Source organism: Pseudoliparis swirei, chromosome 12 (assembly GCF_029220125.1).
Source record: "Pseudoliparis swirei isolate HS2019 ecotype Mariana Trench chromosome 12, NWPU_hadal_v1, whole genome shotgun sequence".
Lineage (NCBI taxonomy): Eukaryota > Metazoa > Chordata > Actinopteri > Perciformes > Liparidae > Pseudoliparis > Pseudoliparis swirei.
Genome location: NC_079399.1, coordinates 20786095 through 20803843, shown reverse-complemented (window position 1 = coordinate 20803843; position 17749 = coordinate 20786095). Strand labels below are relative to the sequence as shown.

Genomic DNA, 17749 nt, shown 5'->3' with positions numbered 1-17749 from the left:
CTCCTGCAGCACACAATAAAACAGCGGTCCCACCGCCCACCCAGCAGGACAGCACAAAGAGCTCGGCGACCCTCCCCCGATCCTTCCTCCGCGCTCTCATTGGCCGAGAGGCTTCCGGTGCTGGCCGTGTCTCGGGCCAATGAGACGGCTCCAAGGTGATGTCATCGGAGGCAGCGTTGATGCTGATGCTGTGTTGCCCGGCGCCTGTATCCGTGCAGCCAGACTTGGGGTAACCGTAGTCACCGCTCCATCAGCAGCAGCAGCGGCAGCGGCGAAGACGGGGACAGAGGGGGGTGAGTCTGCGCCGCGAGACGCACAGCTGCACACATCTGCATTTCACTTCACGTCAACTTCTGAGTTCCAATGCAAAACGGAAGGTGTGTGTGTGTGTACACGTGTGTGCTTGTGTGTGTACATGTGTGTGTGTGTGTTGTACAGGGGGCAATGGGGCGAGGGGTGAGGGTAGTGATGATGCGGTGGTTGCCGCTGACGAGAGGAGGAAAAGGGAGGGAACTCGGTGAACCACAAACTGTACGCGGCGTCATTTATTATTGATCCGCCACGTGTGCAGACGCAGCTTTGTGTCTGCATTTGGGAGAAATGTGTTAGTACGTGCTCTGTGGTGAAAAGGTGTGTGTGTGTGTGTGTGTGTGTGTGTGTGTGTGTGTGTGTGTGTGTGTGTGTGTGTGTGTGTGTGTGTGTGTGTGACGGGGGGACAACAGTTCACGAAAGCAATCTCTGTGAAATCAAAATGGCTCGTGAAGATTTCAGTTATTATGGGCTACATTTACCAAACATTGATATTCTCTTCACGCGGGGAGGAGTGGGGGGAAGTTGGTGTCATCGGTATAACAGCTCATTGTATCAGAAATCAAAATATTACACTCAATGTTATCAGAGGTTTCTAAGATTGTGTGCAGTATTCATACAAGAATACGTAAATGTATACACCAACTCAAGTTTGAAAGCAATAATTTGACATTTATTCACCATATAGTTCTTGGCCACATACATAAACTTTTGATACTTTGTTTTTTTTATAGATTAGACATTTTCAATGAGTGACCTTAAGAGCTGCAGGTCGGCAGGTTTGGTTCCAGAGGGAGCTGGCTGCATGCTAGCTTTATGCTAAGCTAACCGACTGCTGATATAGCTTCATTTTCATCAAGAAAGAGGAACAAGCTTTTTCTCCCAAAATATTGAACTCTTACTTTAGATTTAACATTTAACGCATGATGTATCATTATTAGCGATGTTTTTATTTATTTATGTTATATGCAAATGTTCTCAAAACCTTTGTATATAAGACGGGGAAGGCTAGATATTCCGTTGAGTGAAATTGAGGGCGGTTGTCTTCCTGAAAAGACATTCCAAGAATACCATAACATTGTTTCATGTACAACTTCGCTATGACATCACTGTCAGCACATTGTGAGTCGTCTCCTCTGCACACCAGAGGAAGGAAGCACCCTCAAGGAAGCAGAGCATCGATCTGGTTCCATCAGCTGTGTGCGCCGCAACGGTGTGTGTGACACCTGTCAGGGTGGTCCGGTCAGCATGTGATGAGACACTGCTTCTCAGGCACGTAGGTAGGTAGGTGGATGGGTAGGTAGCTAAGTAGGTAGGTGGGTAGGTAGGTGGGTTGGTAGATTGGTAGGTAGATAGTTAAATAGGTAGTTAGATAGGTAGGTGGGTAGGTAGGTGGGTAGGTAGGCGGGTAGGTAGGTGGGTAGGTAGATGGGAAGGTCTGTAGGTGGGAAGGTAGGTAGGTAAGTTAGTAGATAGATAGATAGGTAGGCAGGTGGATAGGTAGGTAGGTTGGTAGGTAGATAGGTAAGTTGGTAGATAGATAGGTAGGTAGGTGGATAGGTAGGTAGGTTGGTAGGTAGGTAGGTGGGAAGGTAGGTGGGAAGGTAGGTAGGTTGGTACGTAGGTAGTTAGGTGGGTGGGTAGATAGGTAGATAGGTGGGAAGGTAGGTAGGTAGGTAAGTTGGTAGATAGATAGGTAGGTGGATAGGTAGGTTGGTTGGTATGTAGGTAGGTGGGTTGGTAGATGGGAAGGTAGGTTGGTACGTAGGTAGGTAGGTGGGTGGGCACATGGGAAGGTAGGTGGGTGGAAAGGTAGGTCGGTGGGTTGTAAGATGGGAAGGTAGGTAGGTTGGTACGTAGGTAGGTAGGTGGGTGGGTGGATAGGTAGGTAGTTGGGAAGGTAGGTAGGTGGGAAGGTAAGTATGTGGGTTGTAAGATGGGAAGGTAGGTAGGTTGGTACATAGGTAGGTAGTTGGGTGGGTAGATAGGTCGATAGGTGGGAAGGTAGATAGGTTGGTAGGTAGGTGGGAAGGTAGGTAGGTAGATAAGTTGGTAGATAGATAGGTAGGTGGATAGGTAGGTTGGTTGGTAGATGGGAAGGTAGGTTGGTACGTAGGTAGGTAGGTGGGTGGGCACATGGGAAGGTAGGTAGGTTGGTACGTAGGTAGGTAGGTAGGTAGGTGGGTGGGTGGATAGGTAGGTAGGTAGGTAGGTGGGTGGGTGGATAGGTAGGTAGGTAGGTAGTTGGGAAGGTAGGTAGGTGGGTTTTAAGATGGGAAGGTAGGTAGGTTGGTACGTAGGTAGGTAGGTAGGTGGGTGGGTAGATAGGTGGGAAGGTAGGTAGGTGGTAAGGTAGGTAGGTGGGAAGGCAAGTAGATAGATAGATAGATAGCGGGTGGTCAAACTGCAAAGGGAGTGTTCAACATGTTAATAAATAGGGTCACATGTACAACTCTCGTGGCTAGGTGATTTGCCTAGCTTAGCATAAAGACTAGAAGCAGTGCGAGAGAGCTAACTTTCAGGTCGCTACTTACTCCATCATGCAATGTTTCCAGCTGTAGCTCAGGGGGTAGGGGGTCGTCCCGTAACCACGAGGTAGCCGCTTCGATCCAGGCTCTCCCCATTAGTTGCATGTCGAAGTGTCCTTGAGCAAGGCACTGAACCCCCAGCTGCTCCCCGGGCGCTTCACTGCAGCCCAAGGCTTCTAACAAAGGAGGGGTCAAAGGCAGAGAAGAATTTCTCCACAGGGATCAGTAGAAGTGTACATTTCTTTCTTTCTTTCTTTCAACGCTATCTGAGAGGATGAAGGGGCGGTAGTAGCAGCAGGGGACATTTCTCATGTCCCACACCAGGAACCACTGGGATGTGATTTGCTCGTGCGTTCCTCGTGGGTGTCCACATGATGAGTGAGCTTATGACACCGAATAGAATTAAAGCCTTACTGCACTCAGCTGCGGATAGGTCAACGAACTGTGCGGCGCTCCTGGAACCTCGTGTGATGAGATTCTCTAATTAGCTGATATTTAAGACCTGCGAGCTGCTTGTTGATTTGATTAACTGGGAGAAGCAATGTTGTTCTTAAAACGCGATCACATATTCATTTCCTGTCGTGGTCTGTCGTCGTACTCTTCAGATAGAAAGAGAAAACCTTTGCTCTGCCTCATTATGTAAGCATCTCCTTCACACGTTTGTTTGCTCGATCGATTCTCGTCGTCCAACAGATGCCCATCAATTCAGTGTTGATGTCACCATCTGACAGATAAGCAAAGGGATAGACAGAGAGAGGGAGGGAGAGAGAGAGGGAGAAAGAGAGGGATGGCAGGTGGTGGAAGGTCTGATAAGACAGTTCTTTGCTTCTGCTCTTTCTCTCTCCCTCCCCCCCCCCCCTCTCTCTCTCAATTCAATTCAGTTTGTTGCAATTACTGCTTGAATGAAGTCTGACTTAAATGAAAGTATGCTTGTCAAATATTAACGAGTATAATTTGTTTTGGGGATTAGCAGGTCACTGCCTGTATCACAGAGACATATTTGCTTCCACACAGAGGTTTGGAAGCAGCTGGTGAAGCGGCTGTCGTCGCGGTCGATGCCTCGCTTTGTGGTTTGAGGCATTCCTCTTCCTTTGCATCCTCTTGCGTTGCGGCTGTGATTCACTGCAACACAGATGGCTGTCCGTCCCTCTCTCTGTCCCTCTGTCTGTCCCTCTCTCTGTCCCTCTGTCTGTCCCTCTCTCTGTCCCTCTGTCTGTCCCTCTGTCTGTCCCTCTCTCTGTCCCTCTCTCTGTCCCTCTGTCTGTCCCTCTGTATGTCCCTCTTTCTGTCCCTATGTCTGTCCCTCTCTCTGTCCCTCTGTCTGTCCCTCTCTATGTCCCTCTCTCTGTCCCTCTGTCTGTCCCTCTGTCTGTCCCTCTCTCTGTCCCTCTGTCTGTCCCTCTGTCTGTCCCTCTGTATGTCCCTCTCTCTGTCCCTCTCTCTGTCCCTCTCTCTGTCCCTCTCTCTGTCCCTCTGTCTGTCCCTCTCTCTGTCCCTCTGTCTGTCCCTCTGTCTGTCCTTCTGTCTGTCTCTCTCTCTGTCCCTCTGTCTGTCCTTCTGTCCGTCCTTCTGTCTGTCCCTCTGTCTGTCCTTCTGTCTGTCTCTCTCTCTGTTCCTCTCTCTGTCCCTCTGTCTGTCCCTCTCTCTGTCCCTCTGTCTGTCCCTCTGTCTGTCTCTCTCTCTGTCCCTCTGTCTGTCTCTCTCTGTCCCTCTGTCTGTCCCTCTGTCTGTCCCTCTGTCTGTCCCTCTGTCTGTCCTTCTGTCTGTCTCTCTCTCTGTCCCTCTGTCTGTCCCTCTGTCCGTCCTTCTGTCCATCCCTCTCTCTGTTCCTCTCTCTGTCCCTCTGTCTGTCCCTCTGTCTGTCCCTCTCTCTGTCCCTCTGTCTGTCCCTCTCTCTGTCCCTCTCTCTGTCCCTCTGTCTGTCCTTCTGTCTGTCTCTCTCTCTGTCCCTCTGTCTGTCCCTCTCTCTGTCCCTCTGTCTGTCCCTCTGTCCGTCCTTCTGTCCATCCCTCTCTCTGTTCCTCTCTCTGTCCCTCTGTCTGTCCCTCTCTCTGTCCCTCTGTCTGTCCCTCTGTCTGTCCCTCTCTCTGTCCCTCTCTCTGTCCCTCTCTCTGTCCCTCTGTCTGTCCCTCTCTCTGTCCCTCTCTCTGTCCCTCTCTCTGTCCCTCTGTCTGTCCTTCTGTCTGTCTCTCTCTCTGTCCCTCTCTCTGTCCCTCTCTCTGTCCCTCTGTCTGTTCCTCTCTCTGTCCCTCTCTCTGTCCCTCTGTCTGTCCCTCTCTCTGTCCCTCTCTCTGTCCCTCTCTCTGTCCCTCTGTCTGTCCCTCTCTCTGTCCCTCTCTCTGTTCCTCTCTCTGTCCCTCTGTCTGTCCCTCTGTCTGTCCCTCTCTCTGTCCCTCTCTCTGTTCCTCTCTCTGTTCCTCTCTCTGTCCTCTCTCTGTCCCTCTCTGTCCCTCTGTCCCTCTCTCTGTCCTCTCTCTGTCCCTCTCTCTGTCCTCTGTCTGTCCCTCTCTGTCCTCTCTCTGTCCCTCTCTCTGTCCTCTCTCTGTCCTCTCTCTGTCCCTCTCTCTGTCCCTCTCTCTGTCCCTCTCTCTGTCCTCTCTCTGTCCCTCTCTGTCCCTCTGTCTGTCCCTCTGTCTGTCCTCTCTGTCCCTCTGTCTGTCCCTCTCTGTCCTCTCTGTCCCTCTGTCTGTCCCTCTCTCTGTCCCTCTCTCTGTCCCTCTCTCTGTCCCTCTCTCTGTCCCTCTGTCTGTCCCTCTCTCTGTCCCTCTCTCTGTCCCTCTCTCTGTCCCTCTCTCTGTCCCTCTGTCTCTGTCCTCTCTCTGTCCCTCTCTCTGTCCTCTCTGTCCCTCTCTGTCCCTCTGTCTGTCCTCTCTCTGTCCCTCTCTCTGTCCCTCTGTCTGTCCCTCTCTCTGTCCCTCTCTCTGTCCTCTCTCTGTCCTCTGTCCTCTCTCTGTCCTCTCTCTGTCCCTCTCTCTGTCCTCTCTCTGTCCTGTCCTCTCTGTCTGTCCCTCTCTCTGTCCTCTCTCTGTCCTCTCTGTCCCTCTCCTCTGTCCTCTGTCTGTCCTCTCTCTGTCCTCTCTCTGTCCTCTCTCTGTCCTCTCTCTGTCCTCTGTTCCTCTCTCTGTCCCTCTGTCTGTCCCTCTCTCTGTCCTCTCTCTGTCCCTCTCTGTCCCTCTCTGTCCCTCTCTCTGTCCTCTCTCTGTCCTCTCTCTGTCCTCTCTCTGTCCCTCTCTCTGTCCCTCTCTCTGTCCCTCTCTCTGTCCCTCTGTCTGTCCCTCTCTCTGTCCCTCTCTCTGTTCCTCTCTCTGTCCCTCTCTCTGTCCCTCTGTCTGTTCCTCTCTCTGTCCCTCTCTCTGTCCCTCTCTCTGTCCCTCTGTCTGTCCCTCTCTCTGTCCCTCTGTCTGTCCCTCTCTCTGTCCCTCTGTCTGTTCCTCTCTCTGTCCCTCTCTCTGTCCCTCTGTCTGTCCCTCTCTCTGTTCCTCTCTCTGTCCCTCTGTCTGTCCCTCTCTCTGTCCCTCTGTCTGTCCTCTCTCTGTCCTCTGTCTGTCCCTCTGTCTCCTCTCTGTCCCTCTGTCTGTTCCTCTCTCTGTCCCTCTGTCTGTCCCTCTCTCTGTTCCTCTCTGTCCCTCTGTCCCTCTGTCCCTCTCTCTGTCCTCTCTCTGTCCCTCTCTGTTCCTCTCTCTGTCCCTCTCTCTGTCCTCTCTCTGTCCCTCTCTCTGTCCTCTCTCTGTCCTCTCTCTGTCCCTCTCTCTGTCCTCTCTCTGTCCCTCTGTCTGTCCCTCTCTGTTCCTCTCTGTCCTCTCTCTGTCCCTCTGTCTGTCCTCTCTCTGTCCTCTCTGTTCCTCTCTGTCCCTCTCTCTGTCCCTCTCTCTGTCCCTCTCTCTGTTCCTCTCTCTGTCCCTCTGTCTGTCCCTCTCTCTGTCCCTCTCTCTGTCCCTCTCTCTGTCCCTCTCTCTGTTCCTCTCTCTGTCCCTCTCTGTCCTCTCTGTCCCTCTGTATGTCCCTCTCTCTGTTCCTGTCTGTCCCTCTCTCTGTCCCTCTCTCTGTCCCTCTCTCTGTTCCTCTCTCTGTCCCTCTGTCTGTCCCTCTCTCTGTTCCTCTCTCTGTCCCTCTCTCTGTTCCTCTGTCCGTCCTTCTGTCCATCCCTCTCTCTGTTCCTCTCTCTGTCCCTCTCTCTGTCCCTCTCTCTGTCCCTCTGTCTGTCCCTCTCTCTGTCCCTCTCTCTGTCCCTCTCTCTGTCCCTCTCTCTGTTCCTCTCTCTGTTCCTCTCTCTGTCCCTCTGTCTGTCCCTCTCTCTGTCCCTCTCTCTGTCCCTCTGTCTGTCCCTCTCTCTGTTCCTCTCTCTGTCCCTCTGTCTGTCCCTCTCTCTGTTCCTCTCTCTGTCCCTCTCTCTGTTCCTCTCTCTGTCCCTCTGTCTGTCCCTCTCTCTGTCCCTCTGTCTGTCCCTCTCTCTGTCCCTCTGTCTGTCCCTCTCTCTGTCCCTCTCTCTGTCCCTCTCTCTGTCCCTCTCTCTGTTCCTCTCTCTGTCCCTCTGTCTGTCCCTCTCTCTGTCCCTCTCTGTCCTCTGTCTGTCCTCTCTGTCTCCTCTCTCTGTCCCTCTCTCTGTCCCTCTGTCTGTCCCCTCTGTCTGTCCCTCTCTCTGTCCTCTCTCTGTCCCTCTGTCTGTCCCTCTGTCTGTCCTCTCTCTGTCCTCTCTCTGTCCTCTCTCTGTCCTCTCTCTGTCCCTCTGTCCTCTCTGTCCCTCTCTGTCCCTCTGTCTGTCCTCTCTCTGTCCCTCTCTCTGTCCCTCTCTGTCCTCTGTCCCTCTGTCTGTCCTCTCTGTCCTCTCTCTGTCCCTCTGTCTGTCCCTCTGTCTGTCCCTCTCTCTGTCCTCTCTGTCCCTCTCCCTGTCTGTCCCTCTCTGTCCTCTCTCTGTCCTCTCTCTGTCCCTCTGTCTGTCCCTCTGTCCTCTCTCTGTCCCTCTGTCCTCTCTCTCTGTCCCTCCTCTCTCTGTTCCTCTCTCTGTCCTCTCTCTGTCCTCTCTGTCTGTCTCTGTCTGTCCCCTCTGTCTGTCCTCTGTCTGTCCCTCTGTCCCTCTGTCTGTCCTCTCTGTCTGTCCTCTCTGTCCCTCTCCCTGTCTGTCCCTCTCTGTCCCTCTACCCATCTGTCCCTCTCCCTGTCTGTCCCTCTGTCTGTCCCTCTCTGTCCCTCTCTGTCCCTCTGTCTGTCCTCTCTGTCCCTCTCTGTCTCTCTGTCCCTCTGTCTCCTCTCTGTCCCTCTCTGTCCTGTCCTCTGTCTGTCCCTCTCCCTGTCTGTCCCTCTGTCTGTCCCTCTCTGTCCCTCTCTCATCCCTCTCTGTCCCTCTGTCTGTCCCTCTCTCTCTTCCTCTCTCTGTCCCTCTGTCCTCCTCTTCCTCTCTCTGTCCTCCTCTCTCCCTCTCTCTGTCCTCTCTCTGTCTCTCTGTCCTTCCTCTGTCCCTCTCTCTGTCCCTCTGTCTCCCTCTGTCTGTCTCTCTGTTCCTCTCTGTCCTCTCTGTCCCTCTCTCTGTCCCTCTCTCTGTCCCTCTCTCTGTCCCTCTGTCTGTCCCTCTCTCTGTCCCTCTGTCTGTCCCTCTCTCTGTCCCTCTGTCTGTCCCTCTCTGTCCCTCTCTCTGTTCCTCTCTCTGTCCCTCTCTCTGTCCCTCTCTCTGTCCCTCTCTCTGTCCCTCTGTCTGTCCCTCTCTCTGTCCCTCTCTCTGTCCCTCTCTCTGTCCCTCTGTCTGTCCCTCTCTCTGTCCCTCTCTCTGTCCCTCTGTCTGTCCCTCTGTCTGTCCTTCTGTCCATCCCTCTCTCTGTCCCTCTGTCTGTCCCTCTGTCTGTCCCTCTCTCTGTCCCTCTGTCTGTCCCTCTGTCTGTCCCTCTGTCTGTCTCTCTCTCTGTCCTCTGTCAGTCCCTCTCTCTGTCCTCTCTGTCTCTCTGTCCCTCTGTCTGTCCTCTGTCCCTCTTGTCTGTCCTCTACTCTGTGTAACCTCTGTCTGTAGCGCCTCTCTCTGTAGCGCCCTCTACTTGTAGCGCCCTCTACTTGTAGCCCTCTGTCTGTCCCTCTACTTGTAGCCCCTCTACTTGTCCCTCCTCTCTGTAGCACCCTCTGTCTGTGCCCTCTGTCTGTCCTCTCTTGTAGCACCTCTCTCTGTAGCCCTCTGTCTGCCCTCTCTCTGCAGCGCCCTCTGTGCTTGCACACCTCTTGTAGCATCCTACTTGTAGTGCCCTCTACTTGTAGTGCCCTCTGTATGGAGCCTCTCTGTAGCGCCTCTACTTGTGGAGCCATCTACTTGTACCTCTCTGTAGCACCTCTACTTGCAGCGCCTCTACTTGTAGCCCCTCTACTTGTCCCTCTACTGTCCCTCTACATCAGGGGTGCTCCCTCGTCGATCACGACCAGTCTAGTATTGGTAGATCGCATGACATAAAAAAAAATTTGCCCGCCCCCCTGTCACTTTCTCTATAGCGCCACATTACAGCAGCAGCACGTCATTTCTGTCTCTTCGTGTCGCGTTAACAGTCCTCTGCCTGTGGCTCTCTCTGGAGCTCCGACGGGTCCGTTTGCAGCGCCCTCACGGACGGCCCAGAAAAAGTCACTTAGCACCCCCCATCAACAACTCTTCTCGGGTCCCGCGCGGTAGGTGAGCACACTTACTAGCACCCCCGGTCGATCGCCTTGACTTGGTCACATAATAAGTAGCTCGCATGCTGAAAAAGTGTGAGCACCCCTGCTCTACATGTAGCACCCTCTACTTGTAGTGCCCTCTACTTGTAGTGCCCTCTACTTGTAGCACCCTCTACTTGTAGCACCCTCTACTTGTAGCACCCTCTACTTGTAGTGCCCTCTACTTGTAGCACCCTCTACTTGCGGAGCCCTCTACTTGCAGCGCCCTCTACTTGCAGCACCCTCTACGTGTAGCATCCTCTAGTTGTAGTGCCCTCTACTTGTAGCAACCTCTACTTGTAGCGCCCTCTACTTGCGGAGCCCTCTACCTATAGTAACCTCTACTTGTAGCGCCCTCTACTTGCAGCGCCCTCTACTTGCAGCGCCCTCTACTTGCAGCACCCTCTACGTGTAGCAACCTCTAGTTGTAGTGCCCTCTACTTGTAGCACCCTCTACTTGTAGCACCCTCTACTTGTGGAGCCATCTACTTGTAGCACCCTCTACTTGTAGCACCCTCTACTTGCAGCGCCCTCTACTTGCAGCGCTCTCTACTTGCAGCACCCTCTACTTGTAGTGCCCTCTACTTGCGGAGCCCTCTACCTGTAGTAACCTCTACTTGTAGAGCCCTCTACTTGTAGCACCCTCTACTTGTGGAGCCCTCTACCTGTAGCGGCCTCTACTTGTGGAGCCATCTACTTGTAGCAACTTCCACTTGCGGAGCCCTCTACCTGTAGCGGCCTCTACTTGTGGAGCCATCTACTTGTAGCACCCTCTACTTGTGGAGCCCTCTACCTGTAGCGGCCTCTACTTGTGGAGCCATCTACTTGTAGCAACTTCCACTTGCGGAGCCCTCTACCTGTAGCGGCCTCTACTTGTAGCGCCCTCTACTTGTAGCATCCTCTACTTGCAGCACCCTCTACTTGTAGCGCCCTCTACTTGCGGAGCCCTCTACCTGTAGTAACCTCTACTTGTAGAGCCGTCTACTTGTAGCACCCTCTACTTGTGGAGCCCTCTACCTGTAGCGGCCTCTACTTGTGGAGCCATCTACTTGTAGCAACTTCCACTTGCGGAGTCATCTACCTGTAGCGGCCTCTACTTGTAGCGCCCTCTACTTGTAGTGCCATCTACTTGTAGCACCCTCTACTTGCAGCACCCTCTACTTACAGCACCCTCTTCTTGCAGCGTTTAAATGCCACCCGACTGGAGAACTAGCGCCACCTTATCTCGATGAACCTGCTCCTATTATAATAATATTTAGACACATACTTTACAAATTGGCACGCACTTTGGATGGAAACTTTGAAGCATTGTAACTTTTCGTGTCACTTTTGATATGAACAACATATGCATGTTGACAGATTCTTGATTTCTTTTTGTGAGGACAAAGAAAAGTAATTGAAACAATTTTCCACTAACAAAGCTTTTAATCGCTATAAACCCATTATCAAAGCAGGGATGGGCAACTGTTGTTCACATGTTAACAAGAAGATGACATATGTATGATGTTACGTGTTTGATGATGTCTTTATATTTATATTTTTCACTAGCCAGAATGACCCTCGGTTTTGGCCCACATGAATTATTTGAGGCAGAGCTGTTCTCTCATTGGTTGAATTAAACCTGAATGGGAGGTGCTTGCTCTCCAGCTTGCCGTCCTGTTCATTCTCTCCATTCTCACATTCATTATATGACCTTTGAATGTGTTTCATTCAGCCCTCCCTTCCTCTCTCTCCCCTCTCTCTCTCTCTCTGACAGACTGAGAAGGATCTTCAGCATCCCAGGAGAGTTACACATACACAGTGAGAAGATGACTCTGGCAGGTAAATGCATACACAGCAGAAAGTCACACTCACCATTGCCCACGGCTCCATTGAGGGAATGATGACGACGATGCGCTATTATTATTTTAACCATGTGTTATGACATGTCATAACAACATAAAAAAGATGAAGAGCCACTGTAAGAGTAAACACAATGTCAAGCATCATCAAGCAAGTGCATTAGTGTTAAGCCTAACCCTATATAGGTCAGGGTTAGGTTAGGTTTAATTTAAGTTGGAGGTTAAGTTCATGTTAGGTTTAGGTTAGGGTCAGGTTAGATTCAGGATTAGGTTACGGTTAAAGTTAAATATAAAGTCACGGTTAAGGTTAGGATTAGGCTGGTAGAGGTTATTAGGGCTAGGAAATGCATGTGCAGGTGGATGTAATGTCCTCTCTCGTAATGTAAACCCAACTGTGTGTGTGTGTGTGTGTCTGTGTGTGTGTGTGTGTGTGTGTGTCTCCTCAGCCTACAAAGAGAAGTTCAAGGAGCTCCCCCTGGTGTCTCTGTTCTGTGCCTGCTTCAACCCACAGACTTCAGACAACCCTTCATACAAGGCAGAAGGTAACAATAAATCACTTTAAACGGCCATACGGTATTCTTGCCAAATATACATGCATGCATTCTGGGAAATGTCGGAATTATTGTTCCCAAAGCACTTAGCAGAGACCTGTAGAAGTGACGTGGGTCAACCACGAACCACACTGACGGTGTGTAATAGTGTATTAAAAATGCATAACAAATGAAGAGTCTAAACATGGCCACAATCCAACGCCACAGATGCGGTGGACCTGGGCTGGCGCGTCATCAAAGACGTGGAGGTGATTGAGCTGAACAAGCGGGCGTCTGGCCAGGCCTTCGAGGTCATCCTCAAGCCCCCATCCTTTGACGGGGTGCCAGAGCTCAACGGCTCCTCGCCGCAGCGCAACCCGTCCCTAGAGGAGATCCAGAAGAAGCTGGAGGCGGCCAAGGAGAGGCGAAAGGTGAGGTCATATTTACGACGAACCCGACCGGACCGGACCCCGAACCCTAAACTCGTAAACCCTGGTGACTCGTAGCCCCAGCTGCTGCTCATTCAGGCATTATCTGACCACGCTCTTTGTGGCCAGCGTGATTTATAAACTCAGGAGGAAATAGGGTGGAAATTGATAAAAGGAAAGAGGGAGGGTGTGGAAAGATGAAAAGAGAGACATGAAAGCACAAGGAAAGCAATCCTGAAAGCTCGAGTCACGGTGGCTCATGTTCATCGAGCCAAGAGGATGGTGGAGAGAGGGGCGAGGAAGGGTGAGGAGAGAGGAATGATAGCTGGCACAGGGAATGTGTCCGGCCACTGAGCAACGCCTCCAACGTCAGATGTTTCCTTTAGTAATCCTTCAGCGGCCCGAAGATGTACGTCCTCAATCAGATCCTTGCTCTGAGTGATGGACACGTCGCAATAGGTTTGGTTCCTTCACATGAGAGCACGAGTTTGTAGTCGGCAGGACTTTGTTTGAGAAAAGTACTCAAGATCCCAGCAACATGACTACTAGTCCTCTGTTTGACATACCCGCGGTGCTCTCTGTCTCCCTCCAGTGCCAGGAGGCGGAGCTGCTGAAGCACCTAGCGGAGAAGAGGGAGCACCAGCGCGAGGTCATCCAGAAGGCCTTCGAGGAGAACAACAACTTCATCAAGAACGCCAAGGAGAAGCTCGAGCAAAAGATGGAAGCCAACAAGGAGAACAGGGAGGCCCTGCTGGCCGCCATGCTGGAGAGGCTGCAGGAGAAGGTACGGTCCAGTTGATTTGCTCTCAAGGTCTGAGTAATACCATAAGTAATACCATAAGTAATACCAAAGGTAATACCATCAGTAATACCATGAGTAATACCATAAGTACTACCATAGGTAATCACAAGAGTAATACCATAAGTAATACCATAAGTAATCACATGAGTAATACCATCAGTAATACCATGAGTAATACCATAAATAATCACAAGAGTAACACCATAAGTAATACCATAAGTAATCAAAAGAGTAATACCATAAGTAATACCATAAGTAATACCATGAGTAATACCGTAAGTAATCACAAGAGTAATACCATAAGTAGCCTAATACCGTGAGTAATACCATAAGTAATACCATGAGTAATACCATAAGTAATCACAAGAGTAATACCATAAGTAATACCATAAGTAGCCTAATACAGTGAGTAATACCATGAGTAAAACCATAAGTAATACCATGAGTAGGCTACGTGCCATTCAAGTGCCACATGCTCATCTGTTTTTATTCAAGGTATAGTCGGAAAGGATGTATTTTTTAGTTTCCAGCGGGTAATGTAGAGACTCTGCACTCGACACTACACAGTGCACTCAGTGTAATCGAGGAAATATTAAAGGAATTGCCCAACATTTTGAGAAATGTGCACATTTCCGTTCCTGAAATTCTGAAATGAGCTGGAGCCGGGAGACAAATAGCTTCACTTAGCATTAAGACCATACATTGTTGTTTTAATACTTCTGTTTCTGTGTTGTTTCTGTTAAGCAAACACAAGACAATGTGTTAATCAGTCAAGCCTTTTCTCTTTTTATTTACTTTGAGACAGCCAGGCAACCGGTTTCCCCTGTTTCCAGTCTTTACGCTAAGCTAAGCTAAGCTAATTGATTGCCTTATAGCTCCAGCTCCAAAGTTAGCATGTGCGGTATCAATCTTCTGATCTGACTCTCTTTAGTGAAGCAGATGACGTGATTTCCCAAAATGTGGTTCGATATCTTCTTTCAACTTCTATGTTTATGTTTAGTTTAGTTGTGTTGGTGTCATACGTGTACATCAGCAGCCAGCTAACCTAGTTTCGCAAAAAGACTGGAAGCAGCTAGCCCGGCTCAATCCAAAGGTAAAACAATCCGCCCACCAGTGCCTCCAAAGCTCGCTATTTCAGAAATGATGTGTTGCATACGGGCGTACTTTGCAAAACATTTCCTTTCATCTAAAACTCAATGTTTTCTGCAAATGAGGCACGCTATACGTACATAAACTGGGCTTTTCTATTTTTATGTGGTGCAAAGGCTTGATGATGGAAAGTGTTTAGCTCTCCCCACTCGGGAGATTTCCCCTGTTCAATTCTTCATGAATGCTGATATATATACACTACCGTTCAAAAGTTTGGGATCACCCAGACAATTTCGTGTCTTCCATGAAAAATCACACTTTTATTTATCAAATGAATATAAAATATAGTCAAGACATTGACAAGGTTAGAAATAATGATTAATATTTGAAGTATTAATTTTGTTCTACAAACTTCAAGCTCAAAGGAAGGCCAGTTGTATAGCTTATATCACCAGCATAACTGTTTTCAGCTGTGCTAACATAATTGCACAAGGGTTTTCTAATCATCCATTAGTCTTCTAAGGCGATTAGCAAACACAATGTACCATTAGAACACTGATGGAAATGGGCCTCTATACACCTCTGGAGATATTTCATTAGAAACCAGACGTTTCCACCTAGAATAGTCATTTACCACATTAACAATGTATAGAGTGTATTTCTGATTAATTTAATGTTATCTTTATTGAAAAAACAGTGCTTTTCTTTGAAAAATAAAGTCATTTCTAAGTGATCCCAAACTTTTGAACGGTAGTGTATATATATATATATATATATATATATATTTATATATATACTGTATGTGATGATTAACGCTGTCTCTTTATTTGTCTGGCAGGACAAACACGCGGAAGAAGTGAGGAAGAACAAGGAGATGAAGGAGGAAGCCTGCCGGTAGATGAGTGGAGAAGAAGAGAAGAAAAGAAGAAAGAGAGAGAGCAGGAATGGGAGTTTTATGATTGGTATGACAACATTTAAATACAATTTAAATGAAAGGAAATCAAAACAGTGCAGGAAGGAAGTAAAAAAACAAACTCTAAAGCCACTGAACAAAGGGGAACGCTGAGAGTTCACATTGATGTGAACAAGCAGTACAAAGTTTAGCCAACTCAAAAAGAAATCTGTCTCTTTGTTCCACAGGAAAAGTGGGTTGGGTGTGGGGTTGTGGGGGGGGGCATCGAAATAAACAATAAAATGGTCGATTGGTGAGGAACAAAAGCATCAAGGTGGGAAAGATGTACACGTTTGAATCTTGGCTTTCATTTCTGCAGCAGGACACTCGCTATGTATTTTAGCATCGGGAGTTGCCGATCACACCGTTTCTAGCCAATCAGAGGAAGGAGTTGTGATCTAATACATGATAAATGTGTGATGTGCTCAAACTAAACACTGGACACACAGATGTAGTTTAGGACTTCTAGACAGTCACAACCAGGAGCAATAAGAGTCTTCTGGACTATTACCAGTCAAGACACATAAACAGGAAATTACACACAAGCTGCTGCTGCTTCCCTTATTGAATACATCCAAATTTAATGAACAGATTTCCCCTCGCTCCACCGCTCTCATACAATTTGTGGGATATTGTTGTGTCTGTCTGTTGGGAGTCTGTTGCGTGTGCAGAACTCATGTGAATCTCACAATATGGTTTATGAATATCAAAGGAAAGAATCGGAACGCGCTCCAGGGACAAACACACACACACACACACACACAAAAGCTTGAAAAAGGGGGGAGGACGCCCAGCTGCATTCTGCCTCGTTCCAGCTCTTTATAGAAAAAAAAAGTTTAAATAACTTTTAACCCTCCTGTTACCGTAGGGTCAATTTGACCCCATTCAATGTTTAACCCTCCTGTTACCTTTATATTTACTGACATATTTTACCCTTGGGGTCAATTAAAACCTCCAGAAAATTATTAGAATTAATATTGTTTTCCAAGTTTAAGTGTGAGGTACTTTATGTTTGTTTGTTGACTACCTAAATAGCCCTTTAAATATATAAAAAAGTTGATATTTCTTATATGTTTGACACAGTGAAAAACAGCCTGGGGTCAAATTGACCCCAAAGAACACCGACATTAAACATTGAATGGGGTCAAATTGACCCTAAGGTAACAGGAGGGTTAACCGTAGTGTCTAGTTATAAATCAGTGACATGCATTTGAGTCTTAGATTTTAGAGCACTGATTGCACTCTTATTTCATTAAGCACAACTCAAAAGCACATGGACAGCAGATTTGGTCATGCGGAGGAGTAGTTGTGATGGAGGGAGGGGGGAGGCGGGGGGGGTTCTGGCTAACCAGCGGTCTCACTTTGCTTTCGGCATGTGTCACTGTGCTCTGATTGCCAGTGTTTGATTTTTTCAAAGGAATGTAAAACCCAACAAAAAGAAGAGTCAAACGTAAAACATGAAATGAGCTTGTTGAGTCATACTGACTTGATGGAGGTGTGTACATGTTGCACTGTGTCTGTGACGGGGTTGTACTTGCTGTGGCTGTGTGTCGCTGTGTATCTTCGAGGTTGGGTTGATTGTATCTATTTGGCATGGTCAGTAAAAAACGGCTTGATTGAAACTCTGCTTCTCCTCATTGTTCCTTAATGTTTTTTTGCATGCATTTTATGGTCATTCAAGCCAATTAATATAAATGAAAGAGTATTTAAATCCATAATTGATGTGATAGTTACATTTTACATGATAATGTAAATGCTAGAATATAAAGTTAAAAAATAATTAAAGCTGCGAGCAGCGATGAACGGGGCCTCGCTCATCTGCGCCAGTCGGGGGTGCCGGCGGGAAGTTTGGGGCAGATTTGAGAAAGTCCAGTGGAGTTCCAACAACCAGTTCAATTTAACACATGTATAAAGTTGCATGAGTTGTTGAGCATCCACAGCCACCAAGCTAGGAGTACATTATGGTATAAAATGTGTTCATTTCCCTTTGCCAGTAGGTGGCGCTTTGACTTTGAGTGAAAATAAGCTTGTCGATATCCTCAGATTGTCACTTGTATCAAGCATGACACGTTTGGGGCAGATTCAAGCAAGTCCAGATGAGCCAGTAGATGGCGCTGTGACTATGTGAACATATTCATGCATCATGTGTCTCTCGTGAAGTCTAGACCACATCATGGAAATTAAATGTTTTTAAAAAGTGATGCAAAAAGAACTGTGCCCTTCATTGTGAACCCGGGTCTCTGGGTCACAGGCACATGCTCATCATGTTGCACCACCAATCAGATGAAAAAACTCTCTGCCTTAGGAGATAACATTACGGTCTAAGTAAAAAACAGCATGGTCTAAAATGTATTCAGGACTTTGCTGGCGTCATGCGTGATTACTTTTTGGAATGATTGTGTCAGTAATAGTTGATAACATAACAAATTACAGGGCATTTATTGGGTTTCACATAACGTCACGATTTTGATGTGAAAAGTCACCAATCTCCTCCATATTTATCGTTAAAGTCTTTAGATCGTCCTTAACCAAAAGTGAAGTCGATTCGGACAAGTTTTGTGGGAGAAATCCTTAATTGTATAACGGCAAAAAATGACAAATTCAAGC

General features: G+C 48.5%; 1 protein-coding gene across 2 annotated transcripts; it reads left to right on the top strand.

Annotated features, from left to right (window-relative positions):
- Positions 1-281: 281 nt before the first annotated feature.
- On the top strand, positions 282-16493 carry stmn4 (stathmin-like 4). Of its 2 annotated transcripts, none has more exons than XM_056428257.1 (6): positions 282-293; positions 11257-11321; positions 11788-11883; positions 12100-12302; positions 12892-13083; positions 15029-16493. In XM_056428257.1, exons 2-6 carry the CDS (start codon positions 11309-11311, stop codon positions 15086-15088), a joined length of 564 nt encoding a protein of 187 aa, XP_056284232.1. In that variant the 5' UTR covers positions 282-293; positions 11257-11308; the 3' UTR covers positions 15089-16493. The 2 variants fall into 2 exon arrangements, with proteins under 2 accessions (XP_056284232.1, XP_056284231.1); XM_056428256.1 differs by lacking the exon at positions 282-293 and adding an exon at positions 307-377.
- The last annotated feature ends 1256 nt before the right edge of the window (positions 16494-17749 follow it).